The 13,068-nt window shown below is 40.3% G+C and overlaps 1 protein-coding gene across 2 annotated transcripts in view; it reads right to left on the bottom strand.

Moving 5' to 3' along the window:
• LOC126378341 (uncharacterized) overlaps positions 1-13,068 on the bottom strand; it is a 134,820-nt gene that overhangs the window by 49,111 nt on the left and 72,641 nt on the right. For both annotated transcript variants that reach the window (XM_050026600.1, XM_050026601.1), the window contains exons 2-4: positions 2,708-3,212; positions 919-1,001; positions 291-548 (exon numbers count right to left, since the gene is read on the bottom strand). In XM_050026600.1, coding sequence (XP_049882557.1) covers positions 291-548; positions 919-984 — 324 coding nt within the window. In that variant the 5' untranslated portion in view covers positions 985-1,001; positions 2,708-3,212. The remainder of the gene's footprint in view (positions 1-290; positions 549-918; positions 1,002-2,707; positions 3,213-13,068) is intronic.

Genomic DNA, 13,068 nt, shown 5'->3' with positions numbered 1-13,068 from the left:
TGTCAGGGTTATTACTGAGCCGCCAAAGGCCCCTGACAAGGCTCATGTAACGACTACATACTTACATCAGTAAGTAGTAACCGAGACCAACAGCTTAACGTGGCTTTCGAAGCACGGATCATCTACTTTCGGACAATCAGGTGATCAGCCTGTAATGTCCTAACCGAACCAGGGATCACAAAGTGATTTTTGTGATATGTCCCCACTGGGACTCACCCTTCGAAAGAGCGGACCCTGTGAAAAACTGGATAATGCTAGGAAGATGATGATGATGATGATGATGAACTAACCTGAATCTCAACCGGCTGCTTCTTGCAGTCATCACTATACTCCGCGTTAACACCACTAGATATATCATCACTGCCATGACTAGACACGTTATCACTTCTGGGGTCAGCGTGGTCGCCGGAGTCAGTAGGGTCGACAGGGTCACTGGGGCCGGGGTCGGCGGGGTCACGGTCGATGACCACCGACGGCGAGACGGTGCGGGGCGGCGACGTCGACTCGCGGATCGCTTGGCTGCGCACGAGTTGTTTTGATTTGAAGCTCTGGAAGAAAAAAATAATATTTTTAAGGTCCCTCTTCAGAAACTAGTATCTTTACAGGGTGTTAGTGACATCGTAAAGAATACTCAGGGGGATGATTCAGACCATGATTCTGAGTTGATATCAAGTGGAATTTTCAGCCTGAATATTCATGAAAATTTTTGTGTTTTTTAGAATTATTTTCAGTCCCATACTTTTGCGACGGAAAATTCCACTTGATATCAACTCAGAATCATGGCCTGAATCATCCCTCAAAGTTTTCGTTACGATGTCACTAACACCCTGTATAAATTAAAATATTGACGATTCAAAGTTTGTTACGAACTACGAACTGAATAAATATATTTTGGAGTTTTGATTTTGAAATACGCACCCTATTTCTATTCAGTTGAGTCGTTTCTTCCGAGCCACTGCTCTTCTCAGGGTCCGATTTTTCCATGGTTTAAAGATGGCGCGCTGGATATGGAAAAAAAAATACTAGTATTAATAACGGCCTAACGGTCTCAAATTTCTGCCTAAAATTGACATGTGTTCCATAAATTTTATGCCTGTCCCTTTGATTGCCCGTCCCTTTCCTTTTCGGCGGATATGAAAATGACAGGTATAACTTTAAATAAAATTAGTCGGTGTATAATGGAATCTGGAATATACTTGAGGGGGGGACACACACTTAAGAGTGTGGCTCTTAAATTGATGATGATGACTTATAAAAGATGGAGGAGCTCGATGGCGCAGCGGTTAACGCGCTCGGTCTGCGATTGTTGAAGTTAAGCAACTTTCGCAAAGGCCGGTCATAGGATGGGAGACCACAAAAAAAAAAAAATTTCATCTCGAGCTCCTCCGTGCTTCGGAAGGCACGTTAAGCCGTTGGTCCCGGCTGCATTAGCAGTCGTTAATAAGCATCAATCCGCACTGGGCCCGCGTGGTGGTTTAAGGCCCGATCTCCCTATCCATCCATAGGGAAGGCCCGTGCCCCAGCAGTGGGGACGTTGATGGGCTGATGATGATGGAATCAGGACCACAGCGCCAGTGTCACATTAAGGAGAGACTTCTCAGGTTACGTTCTTCAAAAACAATATAGATGGCCCTGTACAGTTTGCTCTTCGCTTTTCTTTTTTTTTTTATTATTATTGAATACAACGAAAAATAAACTAACTTAAACTTATAATTTCATGAATAACAGACATCTTTGTTTTTGGGTTATGATGACCCTTGTGATTACACCTAGGCACAATTACACCTTCCACCCATTATTACATAAACAGCCTATATATGTCCCACTGCTGGGCACAGGCCTCCCCACAATCAACCGGAGGGGATATGGAGCATACTCCACCACGCTGCTCCACTACGGGTTGGTGAAGGTGTTTTTACGGCTAATAGCCGGGACCAACAGCTTAACGTGCCCTCCGAAGCACGGAATCATCTTACTTTTTCAGACAATCAGGTGATTCAAGCCTGAAAAGTCCTTATCAGTCCATCTTTTTAAAGGACAGTCTCACAAAGTGATTTCGACCATTTCCCCATCGGGAATCGAACCCGGACCTCCAGATCGTGAGCCTGACGCTCTAACCACTAGACCACGGAGGCTGTTACCCATTATTATTCTGATCAAAATAAAGAAAAGCAATATAGGTAGCAACATAATTCTATACATAATGTGATCCAAATATCAATCAACAATTATTTTTATTGTATTTTGGAATAACAGCCTCCGTGGACTAGTGGTTAGAGCGTTAGGCTCACGATCTGGAGGTCCGGGTTCGATTCCCGATGGGGACATTGTCGAAATCACTTTGTGAGACTGTCCTTTGTTTGGTAAGGACTTTTCAGGCCTGAATCACCTGATTGTCCGAAAAAGTAAGATGATTCCGTGCTTCGGAGGGCACGTTAAGCCGTTGGTCCCGGCTATTAGCCGTAAAAACACCTCCACCAACCCGCAGTGGAGCAGCGTGGTGGAGTATGCTCCATACCCCCTCCGGTTGATTGAGGGGAGGCCTGTGCCCAGCAGTGGGACGTATATAGGCAGTTTATGTATTTTGGAATAATTATGTACCCGAGGAATGAGAAAATAGGTAATTATCATGTTTAAATTGAACAACGCCATCTATATTGTTTTTGATGAACGTAGCTTGCAAAGTCCCTCAAAATAAAGTACGTACCTCACTCACTTGCTCCAATTACACTCCTACTATATATTACAGTTAAAATTATACTTTTTACATCAACAAAAATAATTACGGAGATTTTATTGTTCCTTAGAATATACAAGAGATTGGACCAATCACACTACGACTACAAGAAGGCAACTATTTTTTTATTACTCCCAAAAAAAGGATTTTCATCCAAAAAGTTTCTTTAAAGCTTTATTTTTTTTCTAAATTTATTTTTAACTTTTACTTTTTTCAAAAGACTCGAAAAATGGTAACTTCTGAACGTCCGTTTGAAATTTTAAATTTCGAAGGAACACAGGTTGGGTGTTTTTTCGATAAGCTCGATTTTCTTTTTAATTTTTAGGCTTTTTATGGTGCTCGATTTGTTTTTCTGCGATTTCGGACGGCGGGCGATGGAGAACATTTTTTTTGTTAATTCAAAATGGCGGAAGACCGGTGGTTGTGGCTGGGATATTTTATGCGGTGTTTCTTCACTATAGCGGACGCCATAAATCTGTAACAAGGAAAAATATCGTTTAGGTTATGTACGGTCACGAGTACTAATATATACATTTTGAAACCTTGTCACATTCACTTTTTTGTCAAATTAAACCGTAAGTCTCATTAAATGTCAAATATGATAGTGCGACAGGGTTCTAAAGTGGGTACATGATATTGCTCATGACTGTACCGTCTTTGTTGTGTATTGTTTAGGTTTTCCCCGAAGGGCAAGGCAAAGGGAACTATGCCCGTACAGCCATGTCTTATGTATTTTTTTTCTTGATGATGATTAATGAAATGATGAAAGGTGATGACAATGAATGATGAAACCTAAGCCCCTACCCTCGGAGCAGACTCCGAACCCTAGACGAATTAACTCAAAAGTCCGCACAAACTTTCGAGTTAAAGCGGATTGTTGGCACGAAGGTAAAATAAACAGGTACACTTTGTTTAATGAATATTCCGATACAATAACACTATCGCGAATGTTTTCCGACTAACTTAATGCGATCATTAACCACAAAACACCACATCGTATTAATTATTTAGATTATTCAATGAAGAAAGCAACCGTCCCGTTCCCGTTTCCCGCCAAAAAGTCTCTTATCTATATATATATACATGATATTTGTTTTTTTTTAATAGCACTTACTGTGGCCATTTTAACCCCGTTGGGGGGCAATTCATTTAAAAAAGCAATATTACAATTTGACATTTAGAAAGAAAGAAGAAAGAAAGAAACATTTATTATTTAGGACACCACAAACACGGATTACATACTTATATATATACATTATAATGACATCACATCAGAAGTCAACGCACACACGAAATATTTTCTATATGTAAACATGGAGAACGAACACAGAAATTTATACCTAAATTAAATGTGACGTCATGTCGGCTTACCCATGTGTAGTGAATGGTGTCCCGTATAAAAGGTCCTCACTCAGCTTATGCCGCGGCGTGAGCCGCGACGCTGGTATTCTGTGAGACCTGAGTAACATTTACGCATATAAAAGTAAGTGCGCCACCCACGCAAATGTCAAATAGCAATATTGCTTTTTTAGATGAATTGCTTTGATGTGGTCTTTTTAAACCCCCTGGCCACGAAATATAGTATAATTATCATTAAATATACAGGGTGTTAGTGACATCGTAACGAAAACTTTCAGGTATGTTTCAGGCTATGATTCTGAGTTGATATCAAGTCGCAAAAGTATGGAACGGAATATAATTAAAAAAAAAAACAAAAATTTTCATGAATTATCCGACAAACTCATATTTTGTACACCATCATAAGTAAAGAATATTGAATATATTGAATAGTGACAGGAAATTCCACTTAATATTAACTCAGAATCTATGACATCTTTTTTTTTGGACTGTACAATTGCAATAAAACACTTTTGACTTTTTGACTTTGAGAATCACTGTTTGAATCATCCCCCTTAGTATTCGTTACAATGTCACTAACACTTTGTACTATTATTACAAACTCTCAGTGTAAATGTTTCCCCTGCCCACCCCAGAAGGGATACGAGGCATGTCCTCGTTTTCCGAGCTCACTAAGGTCACCACTCCTGACCAATGAGTCACTCGACCCGACCTCCAGTATAATTTAGGTTCTTTCTGATAGGCTCGCCCTTGGGGTAAGTGCGTCATAGATCGCCTAATCGTGAGGGCTTTCGTACTACGGCTGATCCGCCGAGAATGACGGATAGTAAGTAATACATATACGTATATCGGATGACGGAGTAGCCGTGGTAGCCCAGCTAAAACACTAGCCTCTCACTTTGAGGTCGCCGGTTCGAATCCAGCACAGGTCTAAAGCAATGATTGTCGAATTTCTATTCTATTGGATCATAAATGATTATCACGTGCTCAACGGTTAAGGAAAACATCGCGAGGAAACCCAGATTCCTGAGAAATGCATTTCCGGAGGTATGTGGCCTAGTTTTCCCTTCGCGAGTTAGGTCAGACAGGCAGTCGCTTCTGTAAAAAAGCGGACCTGTCAAATCTTCAGGTTAGGTTAGCGGACCTTGCGAAAAACGGGAAAATGCTTCTTCTATCGTATGGGTTGTGAGGTGGATTACCAACCTCAGCAACCCAAATCTCAAATGTCAGGGTTATGATTGAGCCGCCAAAGGCCCCTAACATGGCTCATGTAACGATTATTCACTTACATCAGTAAGTAGTAACCGGGACCAACAGCTTAACGTGCCCTCCGAAGCACGGAATCATCTTACTATTTCGGACAATCAGGTGATTCAACCCTGAAAAGACCGAACAAAGAACAGAACAACTAACTGGATAACTACCAATCAAACGTAATATTATAGGAAATACAAATACACTAATTAACAAATTGATAAAGTTTTTAAATACTCTTATCGCGACGCGTGCGATATAAAAAGTATTGTTATCACAATTTTAAAAGTTGTAACGAAATATAGGAATAAAATTTACAAAATGTACTTTGTGCCTGGTTACTGGCAGTTGGGGGTTTATTCACTTATGTGTTGTTACGTTTTTTGTTTTATATTTTGTACTGTGGTGTCCCTATACAATAAAAATGTATTAAACTTTTTTAAATGATTCATATAAAAGCGAACTTTGGCACATTTACTTACCCATTTTCTCACTCATGATTATTCCAAAATACAATGTAATGACAGAAGAATACATATAAATAAATATTGCTTAATATTTGGATCACATTATGTATATTCAAATTCAAATTCAAAAATATCTTTATTCAATAGGTAACATAGTTACACTTTGAATCGTCAATTTTACATAACGAACGTCTCATCCGCCTAAAACTACTGCAGCTAAACTACTATAGACGTTGCTATCTATATTGCTTCTCTTCATTTTGATATTTTGATCAGAATAATAATAGGTGGAAGATGTAATTGTGCCTGGGTGTAATAAAAATGGTCACCATTAATACCCAAAAACAAAGATAAAAGTTACTTTATGTCTGTTATCCATGAAATTAGAAAGTGAAACGAAGGAAAATCTTTACAGCGCCACCTATATTATTTCGAATTAGAAAATAATTTCCTGAATTATGATGTATGGTACCCCCTCCGGTTGATTGAGGGGAGGCCTGTGCCCAGCAGTGGGGCGTATATAGGCTGTTTATGTAGAAAAAGAAAATGTTATGTTATGTATGGCGTATGAACAAAAATTGTGATGAAACCTCGGCGAGGCGTGAGTACTTAGTTCATCTCGTGACGGATTATATCTACGTTATGTTTATGATAAACTGGTGACAGAAAGAAGCTTTCCTGAGTGACGTAATTCTAGCAAAATTTATTGTTGATTAATTGACGAATCCTTTCGTGGAAAGTCAAATTCCAACCATATCTATCAACCAAATATACTCATTGGGAGTGTAGTCATGAGATTATGTGTTCAAGTAAGCTAGAGCCACGTGCCTGTAATCAGATGGGGCTGGTTATGCGGCGAATCAAGGCCGGAAGGTCACGGTTGTTACGCTGCGGCTGTGTTTCCAATGTACTCCGCCATATTTTTTTTGGAGCGAACCAAATTGTAAGAATCTTCTTCTATCGTGTGGGTTGTGAGGTAACTAAAATAAATAAACTAACCTCGGAGCTAACCTAACCTAAAGGAGCTCGGTGGCGCAGCGGTTAATGCGCTCGGTCTGCGATTGTTGAAGTAAAGCAACTTTCGCAAAGGCCGGTCATAGGATGGGTGACCACAAAAAAAAAGTTTTCATCTCGAGCTCCTCCGTGCTTCGGAAGGCACGTTAAGCCGTTGGTCCCGGCTGCATTAGCGGTCGTTAATAACCATCAATCCGTACTGGGCCCGCGTGATGGTTTAAGGCCCGATCTCCCTATCCATCCATAGGGAAGGACCGTGCCCCAGCAGTGGGGACGTTAATGGGCTGATGATGATGATGAATCTCAACAAAAAAAAAACCTCGAAAAATAATCTCGGTGAAGGAAAACATCGTGAGGAAACCTACATACCCGAGAAATGCTTCTCGGAGGTATGTGACTTAACCTGTATTAGGCTGGTTTTCCTTTCGCGCGTTGGAGGGTCAGAAAGGCAGTCGCTTCTGTAAAAAACCGGACCTGTCAAATCTTTAGGTTACGTAAGCGGACCCTGTTTGCTTTTCGAGTGGGTTGTGAGGTGGAATACCAACCTCATCAACCCCGGTGTCAGGGTTACTATTGAGCCGCCAAACGCCCCTGACATGGCTCATGTAACGACTACGTACTTACATCAGTAAGTAGTAACCGGGACCAACGGCTTAACGTGGCTTAGCTTGGCGAGGTGTAGGTAATTAGTTCATCAATCAATCAATAATACTTTATTGCACAACGACATAAACATAAATAAATAAATAAATAAGCACAATAGGCGGCCATCATAAGGTTCATCTTGCGATGGATGTACCCCTGACTACCCCAATTGGGATATAGTCGTACTCTCCTTATACGAACCCAACTCGCTTTTGGTTGCTATCTTTTTTTTAATAAACTAAATCATTATAGATAACCTATACATGTTTTATGATACTTACAACTTGACTCATAAGTAGTCATAAATAATTATTTAAAAGTTAAATTCAAAAAGATTTATTTTCCAAAATTGACTTACAAAGTTAGCGCTTTTTGAACGTCAAAAAAAATTACATATTATGTAACTAGCTGTAAAACTACTACCACATCGGAATCTGTAACGCTGAGGGAAACACGTGGCCAGAAAACCTCCCAGCACAGGGCCCTAGTCCTACTGTTTCATATTTTCCTTTTTCTTTTTTTTTAAATCCAGTTTGTATTACATAATTTATAGAATTAAATACAATGGTATTCCAATTATATGCTATAACAGTTAGTATGCAATAAGTCGTGACGTATAGAACAATGTGCACGTGCCGAGATGGCGCGATAGTGGTGAGTAATGGCGGACTCCCCTGATTTAGTGTTGCCAGCTTTATTGCCAGGTGATGATGGGTTAGCTGGCGTGACGTCACTGCTTCTTCAGGCCATCGCTGGCGGCATAAACGGTGGTGGTGGTAAGGCATGACGTCATTATTTTCGTATTATTATGTTGGTGGTGGTGTTGGTGGCACCAACCCGCAGTGGAGTAGCGTGGTGGAGTATGCCCCATACCCCCTGCAATGTGCTGACCAAACTAGATCTCACAAAGTGATTTTTGTGATATGTCTCCACCGGGATTCGAACCCAGGACCTCCGGATCGTGTGCCTAACGCTCAACCACTGGACCACGCCGGCTGATTCCGAGCTGAGTTCCAGGAAGACCTTGAGGTCGCCTCAACTGACGACGGCCTCAAGGAAGGTTGGAGTGGAACTTAGAATATGGCTGTTACATCGTTTTCAATCACCAATCGTGACTATTCCGTAATCGATCGATTATAATTTTATCATAAAATGATTCATTCGTTGCTAGCCTTGCAACCTTACTATGTAATATTATACAGGGTGGCCCAGAAATTCACGTTCAAAATGAAAAATTAGAAAGAGGTTTTGGTCGAATTCTCACTTTGACTTCCGATAACTTTTTTTTATCTTTGATTTCACTTTGATTTATCTTTGATTGAGCGGTACACAGACTTAGGCATAGTTGTGAAGTAAAATAAAATAATTATTAAGAAAGGGATAGCGACAAAATGATTATTTCTGAAGTATGGTAGAAAATCTAGAAAAAGTTACAAAATGGGTCATATCTCCTAAACCGTAAATAATTGCTGAACATACATGGGGGGTGTTTCTGGTAGCTAATGAGCCCCTCTTTCTAATTTTTCATTTTGAACCTGAACTTCTGGGCCATAATGTCTAGGCTGTATAATGTCGTGGCCAGATCTTAGAATTGATCATTTCATGATGTGTTCAACCATTTCATGAAATGGTCACATTTCACATATAGTCCGTTCAAGAATGATCTTCATAAAAGGTAAACAAATATGGCTGCCGATATTTTTTATCTGTGTCAAACTGCATACTAGTGAAGTGCTGAATTGATTTTAGCTCAAGTTATTTTATAAAAATGAACTGACTCTCTTGGGCTGTTTGAATATTTTGTATGATAATATTAAAATATATATTGTATGTTTCTTTGTGGTTACACTAACTCACTTTGAAAGTCATTTTTTCTGCGCATTTCGGCTTATTAAGTACAGTACACTCACTTAAGTTATTCACAGAACTGACTCGTTTTCCTGACCTGAATGAAATGTCTCATCACTAATAGTCAAATTGACAGCTAGCCACAGATTAACAAGAATTTATGATGTCAACTTTTTTGTGTGAGGTTTTGTTTGATTTTTGTTTTTACATGAAAAAATGTGTTTTTAATAATTATTTTATGTTAATTTCACATTGAGCTAAGAAATCATACATCTATTGAGTGCTACGGATGTTATTAGAAGAATACTTTGCGTAGTTTAGGTGAAATTCGAACATTCTTTGTAGTAACAGGTTTGTTTACCTTTTATGAAGATCATTTTTGAACGGACTATAGGTACATTGGCACAGTCCAGGATCGAATGTCTAACTTTCAGAACGTGAGCCGAACGCTACCGCTAGACTATCAAGGCTGTGTGACTTAGGGGGCTGAGTCACAATGTCAAGCAATCAGGTCAGGCCGTATTTTATTCTCTAAACTGCCCCCCCCCCCTTACCTCCCCTACCCCCTTTCGGCAGTTCCGAAAACCAATAAAACACACAATAGGTACGGAGTGTGACGTCATCACTTATACTTTGGTCCAGTGGTTGAGCGTTGGGCTCACGATCCGGAGGTCCTGGGTTCGATTCCCGGTGGGGACACATCACAAAAATTACTTTGTGGTCCCATGTTTGGTTAGGACATTACAGGCTGATCACCTGATTGTCCGAAAAGTTAAAAGATCCGTGCTTCGGAAGGCACGTTAAGCCGTTGGTCCCGGTTACTACTTACTGATGTAAGTACGCAGTCGTTATACGAGTCATGTCAGGGGTCTTTGGCGGCTCAATAATAACCCTGACACCAGGGTTGATGAGGTTGGTAATCCACCTCACAACCCACAGAGAAGAAGACCAGCGGCTGAGCTAAGTTTACCTCACCCCCTCGGTCTTACTTTAGTCTTCAATCGTATGGCACACGTCACACACACAGATGCGCGTGTACGATAACGTCAATGTGTAGTGTCTGTGTAAAACGAGGTGTTTTGTATGAAGTGTTCGTAATATTGAAATTATTTTCTATTCCTTAAGGCATGCTACAACCGTAGCACCGTAGCCGCGTAGCCTCTGCTACGGTGAATCATAAATGTCCTTGGCCTACGCCGTAGCCGCCGTGTCGCGTACAGTGAGGCACCAAAATTTGTTCGTGTAATTAGGTTTTTTTTTTGGGTAAAATATTTTTTATAACAAATTCGAGTACATGAGATTTTTCTTTTTAATTCACGTAAAGCTTTTAACCCGCAATTGGTGCAATTCACAACAAATAAAAAAAACCTCACGGCTATTTACCACCGGGGTAAGCAGAGACTATGGAATTCCATTTGCTTCGATCCTGACACACTTCTCTTGCTTCCTCCACATTCGTTAATCGTTTCATACACGCACGCCGGTGCATAAGTTAAAAAAATATATTAAAATATATTTTTTTATTGTATGTAACCTAACACAAAAAAATACGAGTGTGTAAAAATGACTTTTATATTTAAATAAGTACCTAAATCTTTTGTCCCCCAACAATACACAATATTTTTTTTAATAAAAATAAAAATTGATTGTTTTCAGATCGTTGCGAATCCATAGGTCAGATTGTTAGTAACAAAGTGCTTAAAAAATTATATTTGTATTGTATTTGCCGCTGACTGTACACGAACTATTCAGGTGAGCGTGTACAGTTGCTGTCTAAAGATCTTTGCTTTTTTTTAACGTGACTTGTAGATGGCATTAACTACTTGGCCGGTTTTTTTTTTTGACGTGACTTTTTATAGATTTGCCGCAGATGGCATTCACTACTTGGCCGGACAAATACACTAACACCCAGTGTTGGATAACTGAGATTAGTGATATTTCTGAATCTGAAAAATAGACTTGCCCATACAAAACACCGACCAAAGGAAAGGTACTTACAGGATTGTTGAATTTGGTTTCTTCTGACCCCGGGGGTGCTCTGTAGACTGCTAGTGCAGTTTCAGAGTAAGTTTAAACAGCACAACTTGAATTAATATACTTTTATGTTATTTTAGAAATTTCTTGTACAGAAACGCGCGACGGCGGTAGTCGAGTCAACTTTATTTTTCTTTTTTCGTGGCTTGGGGTGGCGGGAGTTTTTGGCGCGAACCAAAGGAGTTTTTGGAAGGGATTCATGGTCGGTGTCCTAACACCCAGTATGTGTGTCTATTTTATCCTAGACACAGCCATCTGCCGAATTCATACCCGCAGCATCCCAATAGCGCGGGCGTACCCCCGTATCGCGCAGTCTCTCAGTATATAGGTCACCCAATTGCACATGACCTGTCGATACCTAGGTGTACAGTCATGACCAATATCATGTACCCACTTTAGAACCCTGTCGCACTATCATATTTGACATTTAATGAGGCTTACGGTTTAATTTGTCAGAAAAGTTAATGTGACATGGTTGCAAAGTGTATACATATTAGTACTCATGACCGTACCATCAGCTGAAAAGTAAAGGGACGGATGATTGACAGCTCTTAATCTTAATTTTAGGAAGAATAAGTAAATTAATGAATAACCCGGGGAATCAAAAAGGTATCTCGCTGGTATGCAAACTGTTTGACGTGTGCAGTCAATTTAATTCAGTCGGGTTATTGGTCAATGTAAAAGTTTTAGACGGTTGTTTTAGATTTGTGCTTAAAATTGACGTGTGTTCCATAAATTTTATGCTTGTCGATTACCAGTCCCTTTCCTTTTCGGCGGATAAGAAAATGACAGATATAACTTAAAATAAAATTAGATGGTATTTACAGGAATTAGCACCATTGAGTGTAGATATGTCCCGGGCGGTGGTTTGACCTATATCCGGGGTCACGGGGTCACTGACCGGCCTCGACTCGGAGCGGTCGCAGCCTCATCTGAAGCCTTATCCCCGGATGATAATGGTTTCAATTCACTACCACTTCTGGTAGGTAGTAGCTGTGTGGTCCAGTGGATCAGCGTTGGAATCACGATCCGGAGGCCCCGAGCTCGAATCCCGGTGGGGACATATCACGAAAATAACTTTGCGATCCCTAGTTTGGTTAGGACATTACAGGCTGATCACCGGATTGTCCAAAAAGTAAGATGATCCGTGCTTCGGGAGGCACGTTAAGCCGTTGGTTACTACTTACTGATGTAAGTAAGTAGTCGTCACATGAGCCATGTGAGGGGCCTTTGGCGGCTCATTAATAACCGTGACACCAGGGTTGATGCGGTTGGTAATCAACCTCACAACCCACACGATAGAAGAAGGGTGATAAAGATGACTTCACTACCACTTCTGCCTACCCTCGTATAGGGCCTGGTTCGATTCCCGATGGGGACACGAAAATCACTTTGTGAGACTCCCCTTTGTTTGGCTAGGACATTGCAGACATACTAAAGGTATAAACAACTTGTTTTCAAGAGCTCATTTTTTTCCTCACATTTTTCTTCAGCGTTTAGTGCGCGTTATGCAGATATGCACAATCAATGCTTCACATATTTCATAACAGTTTGCCTAAATTCAAGAAACTCATTGTGCAATCATCTGGTCATGACCGTTAGTTTTACTGGTATCTTTTTTTTTTTAAAGTAGATTTTTCTTGTACAGTCATGAGCAATATAATGTACCCACTTTAGGACTCTGTCGCACTAACATTATTTGACATTTAG

Source organism: Pectinophora gossypiella, chromosome 26 (genome assembly GCF_024362695.1).
Source record: "Pectinophora gossypiella chromosome 26, ilPecGoss1.1, whole genome shotgun sequence".
Taxonomy (NCBI): Eukaryota; Metazoa; Arthropoda; class Insecta; order Lepidoptera; family Gelechiidae; genus Pectinophora; species Pectinophora gossypiella.
The sequence above is the reverse complement of the archived record's forward strand: the minus strand, read 5'-3'. Positions and strand labels throughout refer to the sequence as shown.